The sequence below is a fragment of the Phascolarctos cinereus genome, unplaced genomic scaffold (genome assembly GCF_003287225.1).
Source record: "Phascolarctos cinereus isolate Bilbo 61053 unplaced genomic scaffold, phaCin_HiC Scaffold_4;HRSCAF=312, whole genome shotgun sequence".
Taxonomy (NCBI): Eukaryota; Metazoa; Chordata; class Mammalia; order Diprotodontia; family Phascolarctidae; genus Phascolarctos; species Phascolarctos cinereus.
In genome coordinates this window covers 630,912,996-630,937,333 of record NW_027555847.1, presented here as the reverse complement: position 1 = coordinate 630,937,333, position 24,338 = coordinate 630,912,996, and the positions used below count along the sequence as shown (strand labels likewise).

Sequence of the window (24,338 nt, the reverse complement as noted above, 5' to 3'; positions counted from 1 at the left end):
GTTCTATAATTTCAACAAGCTAATGTTGCTGGGCATAGTGGTGGGGGTAGGAGGAGAAAGGGATGCAGTACAAAAACCAGACTTATCTTGGTTTTTTGTATCTTTGGTGAAGCCAGATTCTGCCCCCACAATGTTTACTTTCTCACAAGAATAAAAAAAGGCAATGAGTCAAGTTCACTGATAATGGACCACCACATTCCATTTCTCTCTTTATCTGGCTCTTCCAGCTAAAGCTCCATTTTATTTATTTAAGGGGAAGAACAAAGTGAGGAGAGTGAAGACCATTTATGACTGTCAGGCCGATAATGATGACGAGCTCACGTTCATAGAAGGAGAAGTGATTATTGTCACTGGTGAAGAAGACCAAGAGTGGTGGGTAAGTGTCTCTGTGTCTCCTGGCACTGTTAAAGGCTATAGAAATATTGCCTGGTCTTGTTTCTATACCACAGCAGTCGTTTTCTTTGGACACCTGTTTTGCTATCACTTGCTGGTGTTGCATCATTCATCTCATAGAGCACCATTTGGGAAGTCATGTGAATCCTCTTAAACACTGTGCTTTTAATTTGTATAGAGTGAGTGAGATAGATTATTTGCTAAACACAGAATAGCAGTTACCCATACTGTAGTGTCTTTGAAGCCTGCAAGAGGTCCCAGAGGCAGGTTTCCACTCCTGTAGAAAAAGAGCCCAGTGCTCCCCAGCAATCTAATTTCATGCCTGCCAAGCAGAACTTTCTGTAGTGCCAAGTTCTGTTTCTTACGAAAATGGTCAAAAAAGGCAGTTCAAAGCTCATCCATGCATCGTGACTGCCTCCTGATACCCAATAAAAACCTTCCACCACTGCAAGACTTTCTGTCCAGGGTGAGCCACAGTTGTGTATGTGTGTGTTGCCTGTACAGGAAACCTCATGTTTCTTTTGGTACTGCATGGTGATTCTTTAATCAGTAAGCAAGCCCATGTAAAGCTATGTGCTAGGCATGTTGTTTTCCCTATTAGTATGTAAACTCCTTGCGCACAGGGACTGTTTTTGTATCTCCAGCATTTAGCACAATGCTTAGCACATAGGAAGTGCTTAATAAATGCTTGTTGATTGACTGAACTGATGGGAGCTAATGAGATCACTGGGAGAAGAGGATAAAGATAGGGAATCTCAGAGGACCCAGGACTCAGCCCACACTTAGGGAGTGGGCTGCAAATGATGGTCCATCAAAGGAGACAAAGTATAGGCAAGTAGGAAAATGAACCAGAGAGCAATGCCTGAAAAACCCTCTGAGGAAAGAGTGTGGTTGGCAGCTTAAAATGCTACAGAAGGTCTGGAAGAATGAAGACTAAGGGAAGATGGTTGGATTTGGCAAGTCAAAGATCATGGATAAGTTTGAAGAAAGCCATCTTAATGACTATGGAAGTTAGAAGCCTGGTTTGAAGTGAAGAGGAGTGAGGGGAGAAAAAGTAAAGGTAATGTGTAGAGACACTTTTTTCCAGGAATTTGACTGTGAAAAGGATGAGAAATATAGGGAGAATAAACTTGAGGGACTGGAAGAGTCAAGTGAGGATTCTTTAAGGATGAGGAAGACTTGAGTATGTCTGTAGGCAGAAGAGGAGTCAAGTAGATCGGTTGAAAATTACAGCTGAGCTGAGATGACTTATCTATGAGATCAAGCTTTGTCACTTTAAAACAAAACAAGACAAAATGTGAAAAAGCTCTTATGGAGGGACTAATTTACTGACATTTATTGACAAGGGACCCTTCGGTTGTTTTTAGGTGGTCTTCCTCTTTTTTGACAAAATTGAGTGTTTGTGGTTTCCCCCTCTACAAAGAGGAACGTCTAAGTCTAGGTCACAAGGGAGCAGGGTGGGTAATCAGTGATTTTTCTGCAAGTGATGAAACTGGTGGCTCTAGCCAAGGATCCCTTAGAAAATAATGTGGGATGAGGATATAAAATCAAGTTTTCAGGAGAACCTATCCAACTGCTTCTGTTCATTGCCATTCATTTCCAAGTTCATTCATATCAGACATTCTATATATAATAAGCCAAATAAGTATGAAGAATAATAGTAGCAGTTTATGTTTAACATAACACCTCGTATTTTACAAAGCAGTTTACTTACAACAACTGAGTTGAGCAAAAGTGTAGGTTAACAGTGAACTTGGAAATAGGATATTTGGTTTTGAGGCCCAACTAAGTCACTTTCCGCCTCTAAGCCTGAGTTTTCTCATCTGTATAGTGGGACCTAAAATACTTTATCTCATACGAGTGCTGTAGAAGGGCTTTGCAAAGTTTGAGAGGGAAGAGAACAAGCATTATTAAGTATCTACCAGGAACTATGCTAAGTGCTTTTAAGATATCTCATTTGATCCTCACAACAACCCTGTGAGGTCATGCTCTTTTTTATACTTAAGGAAACTGAGGTAGAGGTTAAGTGGCTTGCCCAGAGTCACATTGCTAGTAAGAGTCTGAGGCCAGGTTTGAAGCTATTAATGTTGTTCCCATTTTACAAGTGAGAAAACTGAAGCCCCATTAGGCTGAGCTTATAGCTGATGCCAAGGCCACGAATGTCACATAGGTGATAACATAGTGGTACAAGAATGACAATGCCTTCATTATGCATTAATGGAGAGAGTTCCACACTTAGAGTCAAGAAAACCTGGCTTCAAAACTTGCCTCCAACACTTGACCCTGGGTGAGTCATTTTGTCTCTCTAGCCCTCAGTTTTCTCATCTCTAAAAATACAGAAGGTTATTGAGGCTCAAATAAGATAATCTGCATAAAGCACTTTGTGGACCTTAAAACACTATATAAATGGGAGGCATTATAATTCTTAAGCCATTTTCTTTGCAGCAACCCTGTGAGGTAGGTAAGCAGCCTGCAGAAACATCCCAAAATGAATCTGTCTCTCTACTTTACCCATTGCCCTATATGGAGTAATGAAAGATAGATTTCCTATTTTAAGTGAACACCCATATTTCCTCTTCCTCCACCCTTCTGCTTTTCAGGTTGCTGAATGCTTTTCTCTTTGCATTAACTAGATCCCTAAGAAAGGAATGGCACAAAGCCCTGAGCTAGTGGTTTACACAGCATATGTTGAGACTTCCATAAGCCATTATGGGACACAGGGTAGGAGGAAGAAGCACTGGGCTCGAAATCAAGAGACCAGGTTCTAGCTCAGTCTGGAAAACTGACTTTAAGTGTAATCTTGAACAAATGGCAATATGGCTTACTGGGTTTAATGTATTAGACTTGGAGTCAGGAAGGCTTAGGTTCATATCACACCTCAGACACTTGCTAGCTGTGTGACCACGTGCAAATTACTTAACCTCTCTGGAACTCAGTTTTCTCACGTATAAAATAGGGCTAATAATATCTGTAGTACTGGCCTCATAGAGTTGGTAAAAGACTTGGATGAGATATCTCATGTAAATTATTTTGCAACTTTACACTGCTAAATAAATGCCAGTTGTTGGTTTGTTTGTTTGTTTTTAAGTCACTTTATTTTGTCTGGTCCTCAGTTTTTTCCTCCATAAAGTGAAGAAGAGAGAGTCAGTAAAACCCTGAGGACTCCTAGAGCTTTGACTGTGGTATTTAATTTTTACACACATAGGGCAGTGTGATATAATGGATAGATGACTGGCCTTGTAGTTAGAAAGACCCAGATTCAGGTGCTACCTCTGATTCATAGCTGTGTGACTTTAGATAAGTCATTGAACTTCTCAGCGCACCAGGAATGTGGAAGAGGGGTTCAGCGTGGTCTCACTGACTCTAGAGAGCAAAACCAGTAGCAATGGGTGTCAGCTGCCAAGAAGCCAACATAGTCTTCTAACAATTAAAGCAGTCCTAAAGTGGAATGGGCTGCGTGAGAGGTGATGAGCTCCCCTTTCTTGTAGGTCTACAAGCAGAAGCTAGATTACCACTTGTTGAGTATTTTATGATAGGATTCCTTTTGTATATAGGCTAAACTAAGTCAGGGGTTTTTAATCTTTTTTTTTTCTCATTTCGCAGTTTGATGAAGCCTATGGATGCTTTCTCAGAACAATATTTTTCAAGTCATAAAATGCATAGATCACAAAGGAAATAAATTATATTGTAATACAGTTATCAAAGTATTTTATTTGCTTTTGCTTTTTAGAGGCAGAGGTTAAGTGATTTGCCCAGGGTCACACAGCTAGTAAGTGTCTGAGGCCAAATTTGAACTCAGATCCTTCTGACTCTAGGGCCAATATCCATCTCAAAATATTTTAAAAATAAATTCATATGCTCCAGGTTAAGGATCCCTGGGCTACATACATGATGAGGTCCTTTACAACTTTAAAATTCTTTGATTTTCTGAAATTCTTTACTATTTTAAATTAGAGATGAGTTGATGTTCTACACTGGTGAAGGGATTCTCCATCCTAAGGAGAGCCTCTCCTCCACCCCCCAATGCAATCACTTGTCTAGACCAAAAGCAAATCATTGATTGCCTAGTTGTAGAATTACAGAATTTCCAACCTGACTATTGTGTGTTCTTTCCTTACAGATTGGGCACATCGAAGGACATCCAGAAAGAAAGGGGGTCTTCCCTGTGTCTTTTGTACACATCTTATCCGACTAGCAAAACGCGAATCTTTGAGCATTGCACATCATACATACAAGACGGGCTTTTTAGCAAAAGCAGACGGCTGCTGCCTCCTTGTAATCCTGTGCACAATGTGTATATAGCTGCTGTTACAGAATACGAAATTCATTTAAGGTCACCTCATGAGGTGAATTATATTATGTATTGTAAATATACCGCGTTATTCCGCCTTTGCCAGTATTAAGGTAGCCTTGGAATCTGGCACGCCTTATTGGGTTTGCTGAAGCCATCCTTGGCATCTAGCACTTACATCTCTGTCTATGCTGTTTAAAACAAAAACAAAAAAAGTATATGGACTTCTAGCTTTCCAAATAGAGGTGGTCTTGATCAACAGTTGAAGTGCATAGAATGGACTCTTTGTTCCTAACAATTCAGTATTCTCAATTATGTGACTAAAAAAAAAATTAGTGGAGAGTTAGATTCTGTTTTCCAAGCAAACCATTTACATCCATTACAGATGAGCCTGCAGTTATCAGTGTATACAGTTTACAGCTATGAAACCCACTTTGGTATTTATTACAGAAAGTGCTCAGTTAAATGTAAGTATTATTCTTTCTAAGAAATGTTCACCGACCTTCCAGCTTTCCATGGCATATTAAGATGCTCATAGCCTAGTTCGTGTTTAAGAATGGTGAATTTATACCATTCCATGGTTAGTGCCCCTGTGATATTACCTCATGATGCAAAAAGAACATATACCCCATGAAGATATTAGCAAAAGTTTAAAATCTCTAAGTACAGTTTCCTAAAGGTCTCTTTCATTAAATGTTCAGTAACCAAGGACTGCTAGAAAATATTAGTGTTTACATTATGCATGCATTTAGAAGCTTACCTGAAACTTACCTTTTATAAAGGAATAGTATGGCTAAGTTAAAACACAATGTTAGCTTTATTTTTTAAATTTGATTATGATTAAAACTGAAACATAGGATCACAACAGTATTGGTTTGTAGTCGATTGGCTTTCTTGGAAAATGACTTTACATAGTCTATTACAAGTCAATATCCTCGCCTTGTCAAGGCTTAAAATCCACTGATTTCAGATTATATCCCTCATTTTTGGATACAGATTCTTCAAAAGGCTGCCTTTCCTGCGAGCCACCCATTGGAGACTTTCAGTAGCAACTCTTTTTTTTTTTCTGTCTGCAGTCTTCATTAATCTACTAGCCAATACACCAATCACCTTCTAGTCGATTCATAACGGGGGTCTTAAAAGCTGCTATGAATTGCACTGTGACCAAACACATTTCCTGAAGTGAACTTGCTGCACTCAGTTTTCTTTTCATTCCAGCAGTTTATTAGATCATTAAGGACACGTCTGTTTATTCTGGTTCCTCCTTACATCAGTCTTAATTCTGGAACAGAACGCGATAGTCTTACTCTACAATCGCTGCCACTGTCATCTGCCTCTGAATCTCTCTCATGTGCGGTTCTGGCATTCCATTTGCTTAAACTATTTCGGCAATGAGTGGCATATAAAACGAATATTTTTAAGCAGATAGTCTTGGCAGCTAGTGAGAAATTTTTGTTTCACAAAAGCACAACTCCAAACAAAAACCTTTAGAAGAGTCTACTTAGCCCAGCTGAAAGTGCTCGGTGAATATTAATGTAGTTCTCTGTAAATGGTTAGTACAGAAACTTCAATCATGGCCTAATAAAACTTGTGTGAAGAAACATGCAAATTATTTTATCATTTGTTATCAGAAAAGGATTTTTAAAACAAGTTCTTCATCAGCGTCATGACTTAAGAGGCAGCTTGGTACAGCAGAAGGAGCCCTAGACCTTAGAGTCAAGAGGCAGATTCAAGCCCACATTCTAATACTTACTAGCTATGTGACCTTGGGTGAATCATTTCACTAGGCTCTCTGACCCTTGATTTAGGAGACAGTGGGGTGTAGTAGAAAGAGCACCAGACTTGCAATCAGAAGATCTGGGTTTAAATCCCACATTTACTGTTCATTAACTGTGTGACCTTGAACAAGTTGGTTCATCTCTGTGGCCATCAGTTGCCACATCTATAAAATGAGGTGGTCCCTTCTAAGTCCTGGGATTGGATGATGACAAGAGCTTATTCCCAAACCAAAATGAGTATACCAGGAGCAAACAAACCCAGCGATGTCCACTCTGCAGCAGTACTCACCTCAGTATGTTGGCTGGACTGGGTTTCTGAAAGAAACCATGAGTTTATTTAGCATTCCATATGACTAATACAGTGTTTTAAGTTACATTAAAGAACAAGTTTAATGATCTTTGTGGTCTAGTGTATTTTCAGGTGATCTTAAAATAAACTGGTTTTAAAAATGATGACAACCAAACCTATAAAGACTACATGTGCAAAGTCCCATGGAGTCAACTCTGTTCTTTGTCACCTCTTCTCAAGGAACATCTCTAGGCTTATTAATTTTTTTTTAATGAGACAATGTTTCCGTCAGAAACTGATGTTTTCTGTATTCCAGCTTACTGTGGGACATAGGAAAACTAGGTTGGGATACCTTTTATGATCTTGATTGAGTTTAAATCAGATATTGTACCTAAACTCAGTGAGCCACTATCTGCAATTTTGTACATGACATAGTATTTTGGAGGTATGGAAACTTATAGACAAAAAAAAATAGCTAATTAGTTGTTTTTATTTTTCCTCCAGAGGGGAGAGTATGTTCTGCAAATAGTATGTGTCTTATTTTACTGTCGAATGGCGATTGCTATTTATTTTTTTATTGCCTAGAACATCCACATGTTGTGTATAGGAACCTCAATCTGGTCATGCCACCAGTTAAATTTCAACTTCTCATCTGAATGTTAAAGTTCAAACATCAGTACACTTGTCATTTCACAGGTATTTAATGTGACATTTTTTTCCAGTACTGTATGTGTTCATTTCTACTTTTTTAAATATTTAAAATTGCTTTTAAATAAACATATTCTCAGTTGATCCCAAACACCTGAACCCCGCCCCTTTGTTGAGTGGAGAGAGGCAGTGTGGTTTGAAGAATGATCGATGAACTCAGAAGCAAGAGACCTGGGGTCAAATCCCAGCCCTGTGTGACCAGGGACAAGTAGCTTCACCTAACTCATCATCTTTTTCCTCGTCTATAAAATGTGAGGGTTGGACCAGATGGCCTAGGGAGGTCTCTTCCAGCTCTTAAATATACAATCCTGCCTACCTTGTTGGATTATAGAGGATATTATAAAAATAATGAGCTATTATTGACAATGGTTTCTCTAGATGGAGAGTATTAAGAACTCAACTGAAGGGTGCTTTGGGGGATAGATACTTGAGAGTTCATTTTCAGCCCTCTTAGTTTAAATCTTGCTGTGGTATAAAGTATGCAGTAGCTTGTATGCAACATGAGCACTGTCACTTTGTCCCTTTTCCTCAGTGTGTTATGTAAATGCAGGCAGTCTAGAACAGAGGGGCCAATACTCCTATGGCCTGAAGAAGATTAAAATGCAATTAGGGGATATTTAATAAAATACACAAAAATATAATAAAACATAGATAATGTTAATATGTAGTTTTCTAAATCATTATGCATTCCATGGGTATCCTTATGTACAGTTTAGTGGGCCCTGTATCTATTTGAGTTTATACCACTGGCCTGGATGTCTGCTCTTAGGCCTGACAAGTCAGTGAAATTTTAATAGTAAGTTGATGGTAACATTTCCTATTACAGAAAGGTCACCATGCCTCTCTTAACCCCAGTTGCCTCATCTACAAAATGGGGGTTGGCCAAGATGACCTCTAAGGCCCTTCCAGTTCTAAGTTTCCTGATTCTACAGTCCTTCTGGTTCAGTTTAGGAAACAAGGTTGATGCAGGGGAGGCCTCCAATACATTGCCTAGATCTGTTGAGGAGGTAAGGAAGAACGTGTACAAGGAAGGTGAGGATGGACTATAGCCTGTACCAGTGTAGAGAACACCCACATAGATGACCCAAAAGATTTGTTGAAGAAAACGCGTTAATGCAGCATACCTGTCCTCAACAGCTGACTGTTCCCCTGTAGTGACTCAAAGGCAAGCGACGTGAGAACACCCACAGACTTTTCTAAGTAACCGTGACATCAAGAGTCACTTTGGTGCAGTGGGTAGACTGCTAAATCTGGATCTGAGAACCTGAAGAAGCTTGGGTAATTTGCTTAATCTCTGTTTAGTTTCCTCTTCTGTAAAATTCAGAGGATTGGACCAAATAAGCTCTAAATTCATTTCTAACTGTAAATTTGTGCTTAGTCTAGAGCAGAGGTAGGGAACCTGTGGCCTCAAAGCCACATGTGGCCCTCTAGGTCCTCAAGTGTGGCCCTCTGAATCCAAACTTTATTAAGGTTATTTGTTCTGTGAAGTTTGGATTCAGTCAGAGGGCCACACTTGAGGATCTAGAGGGCCACATGTGGCCTTGAGGCCATAGGTTCCCCACCCCTGCTCTAGAGCGAAGGTCTTAACCTTTTTTGGGTCTCGTGGACACTTTTGGCAGTCTGGTGAAACCTGTCTCCTTCTCTGTATAATGTTTTTAAATCACTGAAGTAAATGCCAAATTCCAGTTAGAAGTTAGCAAAAATAAAGACGCATTTTTTCCCATCCAAACGTATGGATTCACTGAAATCTGTCCACGCCCCAGATTAAGAATCACTGATCTAAAATGACTGCAATTGCATAGTTATTCAGGAAGCTTGAGAACAGTCTTCCCGTTCAAGTCACATACTATGATCAAAACATGGATTTGGAGGGTGATGTGCAGCAGGGAGCAGGGCTGATGTAACCAGAAAGGTAATCCCTGATTCACCCATTGACAACTACAGAATCTGCACTTTCCACCCAATCAGTCAACAAGCCTTTATCAAGTACCTCAGGTGTGCCAGGTACTATGCTGTAACGTTGGCTATTTAAAAGAAAAAAACTTGGTTATGAATGCCAAAGCAAAATGGAGAATTGGGTTAAATGCCTGGGTAATTCAGCTAATCCCATCTTGGACCACACTTTCTAGGTCCTCACCACTCCTACAAATCAGAAATCTTTTCCTTCACTGAACAAATTTAGTCATTGTCTCAATTGGGACTAAAATGTATGTTGACCCAATTTTGCCAGTTAAATGATAACAACATACCTTATGATGGGGAATGACCATGACTTAATGACTTATTCTCACAGGGATTATTATGATGTTACCAACACTCCAGTGAACATCATGAGATGGACAGGAGCCAGACCTAGAAGACATGATTTGCATCCCATTTAGCATATGCTAAACCTTCAGTACACACCAATTCAGACCTCTGGAGCCTCGGTCAATTTGAGGATCTTCAAGGAATCTTGTCTTGGGCTCTCTCCAATAATCAAGAAGGGAATTTGCTTTCACTTCTTACTCGTCCCTTACTTCAGTGAAACCAGTAAATACAAACCCCTAGATAGCCCCTAGACCTAGTCTAGTCTACCACGGTCCCTAATTCTACTGGGATAGTCAGGAATCAAACTAGACCTACATGATCACTCGGAAGTACTGAGCACTAGGTCTTTTAAAGACCCGGAACAAAGTTATACAAGCCCAGCAAAATGGTGCCTTTGCTATTGTCCTGGGGATGACCTAATGGCATAGATGCACCATGGTCAAGCAACCCCTCCAGAAGGCCTCCAAATTTCTAGCTACACAATTTTTCCTTTTGACATTGATGACTTAGCCTATGGATGCCATTAGCATGGTGGGCAAAGTTGAGGTTAGAGCAATGAAAATACATTCCAATCCCATCAAATAGCACACCCAGCATGAGGCACAGCCTCCTGAGTAACCAGGAACAAGAGACGGGGACCAAATGTGATAAATAGGTTAATGAATGGTGGTATTACTAATGCCATTTATACAGCACTTTAAGGTTTGTGAGACACTTTGCATATGTTGTATCATTTAATCCTGACAACCCTAGGAAATATTATCCCCATTTTATATATATATAAGGAAACTGAGGCCCAGAAAAGTTAAATAACTTGCCCAGGGTCATAGAGCTAGTAACTGTCTGAAGTAAAATTCTAACTTGGGTCCTCCTGACTCCAAGTCTAGCATTCTAGAGGAAGGGGAAAGAATATGAAGATTAAGTAAGACCCATTCCCTGCCATCATGAATCTTGCAGTCTGGTGGGCAGTCAGGATGGGGGGAGTAAGATACCAAACTGAGTACAGTATTACGTGATAAGTATAATAGAGCTACAAATCAAAGCACTTTGGAAGGTCTGCCAGAGAAGATTGTTACCACGTGGCTTGAGGAAGTCTTCCTAAACTCCAGAACAATAGTTCTCAAACTCTTTTGGGTCATGGACCCTCTGGCAGTCTGGTGAAGCCTATATGGACCCCTTCCCAAGCTGACATTTTAAAATGCATAAAATAAAACACATAGGATTGCAAAGGAAACCAATTATATTGAAATAAGTTAACTTAATTTTTTTTTAAATGCTCACAGACCCCAGGTTAAGAACCCCTGCTCCATAGGAAGTAGAATTTGAGTTAGGCTTTAAAGGACAGAAAGGAATTCAGAAAGCAAAGGAGAGGTAGAGACTGCATAGACATAGACATAGAAAACATTAAAAAAAAGACCCAGAGGAGGGAGAGTGCAATGTATGTTCAGAGATAGAAAGTAATCTGATTTGCCTGGAGCTTAGACTGAGATGAGAAGAATGATATAAGATCCAACTGGAAAAGTAGGGTGATGCCAGATTGCAAAGGGCTTTGAATACCAGGCAGTGGAGTTTAAATTTTCCTCAAGAGATAGAAGGGAGGAACTGAAGATAACTGGATCCAGGCAAAAGAAGGATCCTTCTGGCAAAAGTATGTGGGTGGATTGGATGGAGGAGAGTAAACTATGAGGATATTGCAAATGATACAGACAGGTGATGATGAAAGCCTGTTCTCCTTGAGATCACCAAAAATGAGAGAGAAAGGAAAAGACAATGATCTTCTGAAATGCAGTGAATGACAGGTGAGAAAAGATGCTTAACCACTTTGGTAGCAGCCCCACCAGTGACCCATTGAGAAGATCCTGCTTTGAAGACCTAGGATTGGGGCCAGAAGGTCACAAACAGGTGACTTTTAAAATAATAATAAATGCACCCATTTTAATGTCATAAAATTCTACTCCTAATAGCTCATGCATAGATATCCCATGATCAGGACCTTATGTTACAGTGAAGGCTCAAAACTGTCAATGTACAGTATGTAAAAGGAATTCTTAGGTAGGAACTGCATGCCTTCCAAGGTCTCTTCCAAACCAGAGACTGTAACCTTTTGGGAAATCCACATGGAGGGGTTAGGAAGAAGATGAGGCACCATTGAAGAATGCAGAGGAACAGCCATAAATGTAGGAGATCACAGAATCTAAAGGTGGAGTCATGAATCCTCTCTGCAACATTCTTGATAAAAGAACATCCAGCAATTGTTTATAAATATCTCCAGTGAAATGAAACACACTGCTCCATTGGGTAGCCCATCCCACCTCTACTCAGCTGTCAAATTGATCTTCCTAGAATTTAAGTCTGACCATGTTACCCCCTATTCAATCAATCTATTATTGCCTCTTGGATCAAATATAAAATCTTCTGTTTGGTTTTTAAAGTCTTCTATAAGCTGATCCCTTCCTATCTTTCCAGTCTTCTTAAATCTTACACATGCACTGTGTACTCTGAGATCTAGTAACATTGGCTTCCTTGCTGCACTTCCCATGAGATATTCCATTTCCTCACTGCAGGTATTTTCACTGGCTGTCTCTCATGCCTAGAACTCTTCCCTCCTCATCTACCCCTCTTGGCTTCCATCAAGCCTCAGCTAAAGTCCCACCTTCTGCAAGACCCCTTTCCTAATCTCTCTTAATGCTATTTCCTATTATCTCTGATCAATCCTGTCTATATTTTGTTTGCACATAGTGTTTACATGTCATCTCTCCCATTAGACTGTGAATTCTTTGAGAGCAGTGACTGTCTTTTATATCGTGCTTGGCACATAGTGGGAGTTTAAGAAATACTTGTTGGCTCTCTAATGGTTAAATTCTATTGAATTGAAACTTCCACCTTGAAATTGATACCTGTGCTCTCCATCCTCTCCCCTCTATCTCTTCCAGAACCTTGCTCCTTTGTCTGCCTCAAGCTTCTCTCTTCTCTCCTCTTCTGCCCTCTCCCTCTCCTCTTCTCCCCTCTTCCTCTTCTTCCCTTCCTCTTCTCCTCCTTCCCCCCTGCTTTCCTCCCTCTCTCCTCCTCCCTCCCTTCACTCTGCCCCCTGTGCCTACAAAAAATACTCTTCCTCTTGACCTAAATTTATTTCATAGGTTGCCAATTGAAAATGAGTATCCCAGAAGGCAATCTCAAGGCACATGGTAGGCATGAGGAGGTTGCAACATAACACATAAGAAACTTGAAGAAGCAGTAACCAAGGCTGTTGTTAGGAAAACAATCAAAAGAGAAGATGTGCTGGTCATGTGATAAAGGCAACAGATGACAAGTAGACAACCTGAGAGCTCCGTGAGTATACTGCTGATATCAGGGGAAAGTAAGGATGGCCTCCAACATGTTGGATAGACTCTCTGTGGTGAATTTTGGGAGGAACATGGATGAGAGTCATAGAGGATGGAGAGGAATAGATGGGCTGCAATCTGCATCTCTGGAGGGAACAGTCAAATCAATGAAATGAAAGGCAGATCTGTTTGTTTATTTGGGTCCTTTGATCCTGCTGATCCCTCAAGCTATTGTCTTGTATTTTTGTTTCTTTCCCTGACAAATTTCTAAAAACAAGATTGGCAGCTCTCTGCCTCACCATGTGCTCACTCCTTAACCCTCTGAAATCTGATTGCCGTTTTTAAGCCCCTATAGAATTTCCATCCCTTATGGACCACTGACCTCTTAAACAACTAATCCAGAGGCCCTTTTTTTCCTTCAATATTTATCCTTGGCTGTATTGGAACATTTAACACTGGATCCCCAAGAGAAAAGCCCAATTCTACACATCAAGTCCCACTAAGGCTTTTTTCGTGACTCTAATTAGAGGAGAAACTGAGTCAAAGCTGACATATTGCCCAGGGAGCTTCGGCTGTCTGTTTGTATTTGTGTTTTTTTTGGTTTGGGTTTTTTGTATGAACAGGTGTGTCTGCAGCCAGAAGGGCAGTAAAGAATGAACGATCAAATGAAATATTTCCGATTCAGAGAAGAGCTGGGCACTTGCCAGGCCTACTGAAGAATAAGCATTTCTTAGTCAGCTGCTCAGTTTGTGGGTTCCAAAAGCCAGGGTGGGCACACATACTGCTCTACTGCATGGACAGTTAGACTTAGGGGAAATTTCACTAGGGGATGGTGAGACGGCAAAGCAGGAGGAAATAACTGTGGGCACGACCATCATGAATGCAAGAGCTGAAATATTTGGGCTTCTAAAAGAGGAATAAAAGCCGAAGTAAACACAGCTGCTGGGCAAAAACTTGATTGCAGATTAAACCTCAGGCCAAGGATTCTGAAGGCCTCAAATGGGGCCTTCTGCAAACCTCCAGAGAAAACAGGGTTGTTAGCACTTTATACCTCTGCAAACAGAATTAAAGACCTCATTTCTAGCTCCAGCTAGGCGTGTGAAGGTGGAAAGCATACTGGGTGAAGGCAAATTGGAATTGTGGGAAGCATGCAGGAAGGAGGTACTCTGGGACCCAGCTCCCTCTCTGCTCCTAATCTTGGAAACTTTTGACAATTTATTGCTTGGAATTAGCACCAAAATGGAGAATTAGGAAGTATTTATGATCTCTGCTGTGGGAAATTAAGAAAAAGAATCATTTTCTATGGCCCTAGTACGTGTGCTTAAGGCTTCACCTTCACTGAGCTAACCTACAAGAGCATTTTAAGCATTATGGCACTAATCTTCGGGAACAGTTTGGGGATACGGCAACTTGGAGGGGTGGGGTGGGATGTCACGGTTGTTTTGTGGGAGAGATGATGGGAATAGGCGATCTGCCCCAAAAACCCCAACCATCTTCTTACTTATCTTTCTATTTTCACCAGACACCATACCCTGGAAAACTTAACCCTTTATGCTCTGGAATTCCCATCCCATCCCGGGGGTCTTGTTATGATGAGTGAATGCCTCATGTGGCCCTCGGTATGTAGGCCGGCTCCAGGCAAGCTTCACTTTATTCAAAGTGGTAAAGCTGGGACCTTCTTTGGGTAACAATTGTCATATTTCCATTGTAAGCATTTATTTACACCTTAGAAATCAGCAAATATTACAAATCAAGGCTTGATTTATTGTGCTGTTGATTGACTAGAGTTAAGAAAATTGATGAAGAAAAATTTTAATAATGAAGATTAAACTTAAAAGTATTTCTGGTGGCCATTTTTTTTCCCAGAGAGCCAGTTGTTAAACATTTATCATCACACCCCTGCTCTCCAACCACTAGCCACCTTTCTCCCCATCTCACCCCTTTCCTTTCCTGTTCTAAAATCAACATCAAATCTATTTTACATTGCTACGGGAAAGGAGATGCCAATGTAATCTCTTATAGCCTCACTCTCCAACCCTGAAATTTTCCAAACCAAAATATACCTCCTTGGCCACCACTCCCCTCTGTGTGCTTTCTATCCCCCATTAGAATGTGAGCCACTTGAGGGCAGAGACTCTTTACTTTTGTATTTGTGTCCCCAGTGCTTAGCATAATGCCTGGCACTAATGAATGCTTTTTAATTTGTTTGTTCATGTCATAGAAAAAGTACTACTGAATTTGAAGTCAGATGATCTTGGTTAGTACCCTAGCTATACTACTTACTAGCTATGATGCCTTGGACAAGTTATTTAACCTTTGGGGCCTCTTTTTCCTCATCTGAAAAAGCAACAGATTGGACCAAATGCTCTCTGTGGTGTCTTCTAGATCTTAATCCTGTGATCTCCACCAACTCACTCCTTACTTTATTCCATTAGTGAAGTCTTACTGGAGTAGGCAATCCCTGGGTCCTTTCTCAAAGAGGAATGGAAGTTATTTTATAATAATGTGTGTATAAGAAATGTATCTAAATGTATAATAAATATCTAAATGAAGGCCACTAAGAAGACAGGGTTTTTTCCTCTTCCTTAGATTGTGAAGGATTTTATTGTTTACATTCATATAGCCCTAGGGTCATTTCTAGCCTTAACCTTCACAGCAACTCTGTAAAGGTAGGTACAACAGATATATCCCCATTTCACAGGTGAGGAAGCTGAGGCCCAGAGATGTTAAGAAACTTGGCCCAAGGATACCCAGTGAGTCAGTAGCAGAAGCAGTACTCAAACCTAGGTCTCCTGGCTTCTAGTGCTCATTCTGCCCACTTTTAGCTTCACCCAAAGATAGAACACTGGTGTATCAAAAGGGAAGTCAGACGCCGATCTGTGAGCAAACTAAACCCAGAAGTCACAGGCACAGGCTGCAGTGGTGAAGAGAAGAAGGAATATGTTAATTCCTCCACAAACACTTGTCCAGCACTGGGCCCTTCCTTACCTAGGAACATCAGCCAGATCCTAACAAAAGACAAGTATCGTATTAATGGAAAGATCACCGTACTTGGGCTCCAGCTATTTATCAAAAACCTCTCTGAACCTCCATTAACCTTTGATAATACCCAAAATTCAATGATACTTCTTCCTGATTTGCAAATGAGGCAACATGAGGCCTGTAAAGAATCCTTTATTCCAAAGGTAGAGGATTATAAAAACTCTCCAAGGACATGTCTGACTTATCCTTCTGCCTTCCCTCTCTTTTTAGGGTACTTTAGCAAAGCATTACTTTATTTAAAAAAAAAACAACAACACACCACCACCACAGTCTGACTGTGCAGTCTTACTTCCTGCTTCTGCCATAACCACTTCTAAAACTCAGAGATGCTATGAGTCCACACTTCCTGTTCATGCTACAGCTACTGTTTGTACTTCCCAGTCTGAAAGTACAGCTTGTTACATGGTCAGATACAGCTCCCTTAAGCTGACCGCCATAGCTGAGGGCACATATATAGCCTGAGCGCTTCTAACATGAACAGGACCATTCAGATGAACACCTGCAGCCTCTAGTTCAATGCCTTCCCCCAACTTCACTCTTACCTGCCTGAAGCCAAGGCAAAGAGGGCATGGCATTAGAATAGGGCTTGCCAGAAAAGTAACTCAGTGCTCACTTCTCTGATCCCAACCCCTGTGAAGGGCTCAAGAGGACTGGCTCAGGACTTTGACAATTGTCAAAGAGAGTTTGCTACTCTAAAGCCCTTCTCTGTTTCCTCCCAGCCACCGACTCTTATGGCATGATGGAAAAACCACTAAAATTGGATCATAGGATTGGAGATTTAGAAGGGATTTTAGGGTTCATCTAATCTAACTCCCTCATTTTACAAAGAAACTAAGGCTTGAATAGATTAAGTGAATTGCCTGTGGTCGTATAGCTAGTTTCTTAGCTGGGAATTGAACCCAGGTCTTCCTCATTCTGATGTCAGCCAAAGGACCTAAAGTTGGACTCCATTTCTGTCAAATGTGTGACTGACCAAGTGGCTTGGCTTAACCCCTCTGGGCCTTAGCTTCCTCCTCAGTAAAAATGAAGGGTCTGGACAGCATAATTTCTAAGGTCTCTGATATCGCTATGATATCAGAGACATCATATGATGTCTGTTCTCCTATGACCCTATTCTCCCATTCTTTTTTTCCTAGTAAACTGAACAGAGAGTCAGGAGACATAGGCTCTGGTCCCAGCTCTCCACTAGCTAACTGTGTGACCCTGGGGAAGTTCCTTTAGTTCTGGACCTTGGAAAAATAGATCTCTTCCAACTTGAACATTGCATTATCCTTCTTCCATTATCCTAAAGAAACCAAATCCCAGGAATGTCTACCCTTTTCTCTCCTCTCATTTTCTAAGTGAATTTTGTGAGTTTTGGAATAAAAATCTCTAAACCAAGATCACTTGGGATTCAGATATTCAAGGTGGGGGGGAAGGTTTGAGGAGGGCCCAATCTCTAAAGTGACAGTTAAATGGTAGAATGGATATCCCAATAACAGAAAGAAATTAGTTCAAATCCGGCTTCAGATACTTACTGGCTGTGTGATGCTGGGCAAGTCACTTAACTCTGCCTAGCTTCAGTTTCTTCATCTGCAAAATGGGGATAATAATAGCACCTACTTTACAGGGTTGTTATGGAGATCAGAGGAGATAACAGAAAAAATTTTTTGCAAACCTTAAAGTGCTATAATAAATACTATTGTTATTTATGATGCAAAATTGGTTCAGTAAACTGGAAAAAAATTCTATGCCATCTACAAATATTTTTTAAAGGGGCAAAAGAAATTTTTAATTTAAAGAGACAGTTTGGTTAAAAAAAGGCCTATTGTTACTCATATTTTAAGTTCATAGTTGTCTTTCTTCAAACAGTTTTAATTTGAAGGTTTATTTTCTGTTCTCATTTGGTTTGATTTTTTTTGCTGCAAGTGCTGAGTTTATACATTTTTTTTAATTGAAGAAAATAGTCAAATATCACTGCATTTGTTATTTATTCAGGCCAAGGCAGAGGCATAAGTGCTTCTATTCCATTTGGGTCAACAAAGTTTACCATGAAAACAAAACGGAAGAAAATGCTTTCTCCTTATCTGGAGGAAGCAGGTTATAAGCAGCTTTTAGCCTTGCCTGGCTGGCTCTCCTCAGTCACATCAGCAATCTCGGCCAGGGAAGTGTATGCAGCCTGGCTTTACTGGAAAACGCTAGAGTTTGAGGGCCTTGTCTCCCTCAGTGAGGGACATTAGACTAATTAGACAATGGCCATTGTTAGGGTCTGTTCAGGCCTTGTGCTGCAAGGAGGGCTGAGAAAGGAGGCAGTGTCACAAGTGGAAGGGACCTTGGAATAAAGAATGTCTGAAATACCATAGAAGGAGCCATGGATATGATTGAATGATGGGAGCTAGATCCTGGTGTACAGAGCCAGGATCTGAACCCAAGATTTCTGATTCAGATTCATGCCTCTTTCTCCGTGGCTTTGAAAAAATATTCAGTACCATGAGATGAATACATTAAAATAAGACATTTAGTGCCATGAGGTGAATACACTACCAGTTCGGTTTAACAAATGGGAAAAAAATACTGCTTAGAAACTCAGACTAAAGACTTCATGTACACACATCCAAATTCACACATTCTGGCAGTTCTAACCTCAAATGTCTTATCCACAATAAAAATGACTCCATTTCATAAATCAGATTGCCATCCCAATGGGCTATAGCTACATAAATAAATTACAGGTTTGCTTCTAGTGATTCAGAGCTCCTCGCCAAGAGTCCAAGACCTGAAGTCAAGACTTTGGTTTCAATCTTAACTGATGCTTATTAGTCACAACCTCTTAGAGCCTCGGTTTTCTCATTTGAGAAGTGAGGATAGTGGATAGAGCACTGGCCCTGGATTCAGGAGGACCTGAGTTCAAATCCAGCCTCAGAGATGTAACACTTACTAGCTGTGTGACCATGGGCAAGTCATTTAACCCCATTGCCTAACCAAAAATAAAAAAAACAGGAAAAAAACCAGAGAAGTGAGGATAATAATATTTATATCAATAACAGCAGTGTGGTAGTAAATATTTAACAACTGGCTCCTGCTGGGCACCACCACCCTCCCCCAACGCTTGCACAACACATTTAGGTTTAATCTGCATTGAAAAAATTTTCTCTATCATCATCATTATCATCACAGCTAATATTTATATAGCTTATCCATATATCCTTATCTGGAGGAAGCAGGTTATAAGCGGCTTTTGGCCTTCCCTGGCTGGTGCTCCTCAGTCACACCAGCAATCTCAGCCAGGGAAGTGTATGCAGCCTGGCTTTACTCAAATTCTAGAGTCTGAGGGCCTTGTCTCTCTCAGCAAGGCCCAGAATCCCTTTTTTCCCACTAACTAGACAATGGCCATTGTTAGGGTCTGCTCAGGTCTTGGGCATTTACTAAGAGGGCTGAGAAAGGAGGAAGGAGAATGGCAGTGTCAGAAGTGGGAGGGACCTTGGAATAAAGAATGTCTGAGATACCAGAAAAGGGATCATGGATATGTGCCCTCCTAGGTGCCAGGCACTGTGTTAAGCACGATGCAATTATTATCTCATTTTAATCCTCACAATAACTTTGGGAGGTAGGTGCTATTATTATCCCCATTTTACAGATGAGGAAACTGAAGCAAAGAGAAGTCAAGTGACTTCCTTTTCTCCTTCCTTCTTTCTTTTCTTCTTTTCTTTGTTGCTCTCTTCCTTTCTCTCTTCCTTCCTTCCAAAGAACAGGAGGGAAAGTAGGAGGGAGAACTAAAATAAGTGCTTAAAAATGAAAAAAAAAACAATAAGAAGGAAGACGAGACCTCCATACACAATGGAATATCAAAGGTGTCCTCCAGCTTCTTCCCTCACCAGTCAGTCCTCTCCAGCAGCTCAGCAAACTAGATGCTGATGTGGTCACATAGCTAGTAAGTGTCTGAGGCTGGATTTGGACTCAAGTCTTTCTGACTCCAGGCCTGCTGCTCTATCCATTGCACCACTCAGCTACTCCTATCAATTTCATCCTTCCTTTTTTCCTTCCTTCCTTTCTTCTTTTCTTCCTTCCTTCCCTCTCTGTCTATGTGTTTCTCTTTCCTTCTTCCTTCCTTTCTCTCCTTTCTCTTTTTTCTTTCTCTCTTTTTCTTTCTTTCTTTCCTTCCTTTCTCTCTTTCCTTCTTTCCAGTGAACAGGAGGGAAAGTAGGAGGGAGAAAAAAAAATGAGTGCTTGAAAATTGAAAAAAACAATAAGAAGGAAAAAAAAGAGAGACCTCCACACACAATGGCAGAATCTCCCACCGAACACAAATGCTTCTTCCCTCACCAGTCAGTCCTCTCCAGCAACTTAGCAAACTAGCTGGTGATGTGGACAGTAGGGCCATCTAAAATGGCAATGTGGCCTGCTTTAAGAAAACCTCTGGGTCTGGGTGACTCCGGATGGTCACCAAAGAGTACAATCACATACTAGTACCTTTCTGGGTGACACTGTACCTATCTCCAAGTCCAAGCCCATAGAACTCCCAATTTTTTACTAGCTAGGAGGGCTCAGGTCCCAAGATCCTCCAACTCTTCACTAGAGGAGGAGGTTACAGTGGAATCCCAATGCTATTGCATTATTCTTTGGGGCTGGTATGAGGAAAAGGTGAACGATCATGGTTCAGTGCTAGCTGACTCTAAAGGGGATGGGTCCATGGGTGTGAAAGCAGAGCTTCCATACTACATCAACAAAGCTCCTCTCAAGTGATGAATTCTCACTCTCTGCCCCTATTTCTGGGCCTCTCTGCAGAGGACTGTGTGGAACCCTGAGCCTAGAGCTGTCAAAGCCAGCTGGGGTATTTGCCTAACCCTATGCCCTGCTTAATCCATACCACATTCCATTGACAAACAGGGTGATGTAGTGAGTTTAAAGATTGCTTGCTCAGGAGTGGAGAAGTTGTCATTCAGTTGTTTCCAGCTCTTCATTGACCCTGTGGACCATAACATGTCAGTATTGGCCATGGGGTTTTCTTGGCAAAGATACTGGAGTGGTTTGCGATTTCCTTCTCCAGTGGATTAAGGCAAACAGAGGTTAAGTGACTTGCCTAGGGTAACACAGCTAGTAATTGGTTGAGGCCCAATTTGACCTCAGGTCTTCCTGATTCCAGGCCTACCTCTCTACCCACTAAGCTACCTAGCTGCCTCCAGCTGGTGTGGAGAACAGAAGTTCAAATCCACCTCTGACACAATTTGTGTTACCTTGGCTAGTCACTCAACTTTAGCATCAGTTTCCTCATCTGTAAAATGGGGTTAATAATAAGTGAAGTACCTACCTCACAAGCTTGTCATGAAGATTAAATGCAATCAGTTAAGTCAATTGCTCTGCAAACCCTGAAGTATTGTCTGTTGTTATTAGAGGAAGACCCAGGATCCCTTTCCCCAGGAGCTATTTATAGACTAGAAACTACCCTTCAAGGGATTTCCCTCCCCATCCCCTATTTACTAACAAGGTTCTTGATCCTAAAATGAAAAAATCTGTTCTAACAAAGTAATGACATAAGCTTCCTCCCAAGCTACCATCTGCCAAAATTATTAGAGTAGTAACTCCACCTTCTCCTAGCACCATGAAAGGACATTTCCAAGGCCATCATATATTCATCCAAAATAAGAAAATTATTTTTAGAAGGGAGTTAAAAGGCATATTAACTCATATCAAATATGGATTAATGGAAAGAACAAAACTCAAGAAACCTGGATTCAAATTCTGGCTCCATCACTTACTAGCCATAAAACTCTAAGTGAATTTACACCCTTGGCCTCTTCCTATCTTTTTTTTTTTTTGGTGAGGCAATAGGGGTTAAGTGACTTGCCCAGGGTCACACGGCTAGTAAGTTTCAAGTGTCTGAGGCCTGATTTGAACTCAGATCCTCTTAACTCCAAGGCTGGAGCTCTATCTACCACGCTACCTAGCTGCCCCTCTTTCCAGTCTTCTTACATCTTATTTCCCCCAAAATATTCTGGATCCAGTGACACTGGCCTCATCTCCATCTCTGGATTCCAAGCCTTTTCATTGGCCGTCCCCAATGCCTGGAATACTCTCCCTCCTTATCTCTACCTTCTGGCTTCCTTCACGACTCAGATAAAGTCCCACCTTCTGGAAGGTGCTTTCATGAGTCCTCCTTTATCTTAATGCCTTCCCTGTGGCTCATCTCCAGATTATCTACTATATATCTTGTTCATACACAGTTGTTTCAATATTTTCTCCCCCATTAGACTGTAGGCTCCTCGAAAGCAGGGACTCTTTTATTTTTATATCCCCAGCACTTAGCATGGTGTCTGACACATAGTAGGTGCTCAGTAAATGTTTGTTGACCAACATGGTCTCTCTGAGTCTCAATTTCCTTCTAAGTAAAATGTCCTTACTTACCTTATGGTACCATGGTGAGGAAAGTGTTTGACAAACCTCAATGTGCCAGAAAAACCTAAGCAATTATTGTTTAAAGTCCTCAGCCATCATTTACTAAACGCCTAGGGCACCAAAATGTTGGCGTCCTTAGGTCCACACTCTAAGATAATCTGTGGAAAGAAATGGGGAAGTTTAGTCTGAAGGCAGAGAGGAATATGTACTAAGGAAGTGATGGCTGTCTTCGAGTACTTGAGGAGCTATCATGTGTAAGAAGGAAGAGCTTGGTACTTCTTGGCCCCAGAGGGCAGAGCTAGAAACAAATTGTAGAAGTTGCAAAGAAGTCAATTTAAGCTTGTTCTTGAGAAACAATTCTTAACAATTACATCTATCCAAAAGTGGAATGAGTCACCTTGAAAGGTATTGGAGGTCATCAAGCAGAGGATGAATGACCATTTGTTGGGTAATAATAATAATAACAATAATAGTATTTATAGAATGCCTACCACGTGCCAGAGGGGCACCTAGGCAGCACAGCAGATAGAATGCTGGGCCTGGAGTCAGAAGGACTTGAGTTCAAATCCAGGCTCAGACACTTACTAGCTGTGTAACCCTGGGAAAGTCACTTCATCCTGTTTGCCTCAGTTTCCTCAAGTGCAAAATGAGCTGGAGAAGGGCAGCTAGGTGGTGCAGTGGATAGAGCACTGGACCTGAAGTCAGGAGGACCTGAGTTTAAATCCAGCCTCAGACCAAACACTTGACATTTACTAGCTGCGTGACCTGGGTAAGTCACTTAACCCCAATTGCCTAAAAAAAAAAAGAACAAGAAGGGGGGAAAAAATGAGCTGGAGAAGGAAATGGCAAACTACTCCAGTATCTTTGCCAAGAAAACCCCAAATAGGGTCACAAAAAGTCAGACACAACTAAAAATGACTATACAGCAACAACAGCTGTGTGACAAGTGCTATGCTAAGTGCTTTAGAAGTATTGTCTCTTTCCTTCCTCATAAGAACCTTGAGAAGTAGGTTCTATTGTTATCTCCACTTTACAGATAAGGAAATGAAGAGCAATAGACGTTAAGTGACTTGCCCAGGATCACAAGTAAGTGTTGTTTGTTGTTCGGTCTTTTCAGTAGTGTCTGACTCTTTGCGACCCTATTTGAGGTTTTCTTGGCATAGATACTACAATAGTTTGCCATTTCATTCTCCAGCTCATTTTACAGATGAGGAAACTGAGGCAAACAGGATGAAGTGACTTGTGCAAGGTCACATAATTTGAGGCCAAATTTGAACTCCAGTCTTCCTGACTCCAGGCCCAGTGCTCTTATACACTGAGCCGCGTAGCTGCCCCATAGGCAGTAGAGGGGATTTTTGTTGATACGTATTGCTGATAAGGTCCCTTTCACTTTGGAAATTCTGTGATTTTTATGAGCAGAACACTGTGCTACACACTGCAGGAGACATAAAGCTAGTTCAGACATGTCCCCATCCCCTGAACTGAGAACCATGGGGGATGGAGAAGACACAGTCTCTTTCCTCAAGAAGCTTTCTAGTTGGGGAGAAAAAACATGCACACGCACAAGACAAACACAGAACATGAAGTAAGTAAGAGCCAGAAGGGGAAGTGTTTAAAGATATTGAGTAAATTAGGTTTATGAACTGGATAAGGGAAGGTCAGCTGGAATAGGTGACCCCAATGTCCTTCCAACTCTAACATTCTGTGATCCTACTAAAGGAACAGAAATGTTTAAGAAGTGTACAAGCAAGAATTTGTAAACCTTTTTTTTAATTTTTTTATTTTTTGGCTAGGCAATGGGGTTAAGTGACTTGCCCAGGGTCACACAGCTA

The 24,338-nt window shown here is 41.0% G+C and overlaps 1 protein-coding gene across 7 annotated transcripts in view; it reads left to right on the top strand.

Moving 5' to 3' along the window:
• The window catches only part of ASAP1 (ArfGAP with SH3 domain, ankyrin repeat and PH domain 1), a 606,833-nt gene extending 599,283 nt beyond the window's left edge, over positions 1–7,550 (top strand). For all 7 annotated transcript variants that reach the window (XM_078153734.1, XM_078153735.1, XM_020997892.2 and 4 more), the window contains 2 exons: positions 254–376; positions 4,514–7,550. In XM_078153734.1, the coding sequence (XP_078009860.1) occupies positions 254–376; positions 4,514–4,588 (198 nt within the window). In that variant the 3' untranslated portion in view covers positions 4,589–7,550. The remainder of the gene's footprint in view (positions 1–253; positions 377–4,513) is intronic.
• Positions 7,551–24,338: the final 16,788 nt, after the last annotated feature.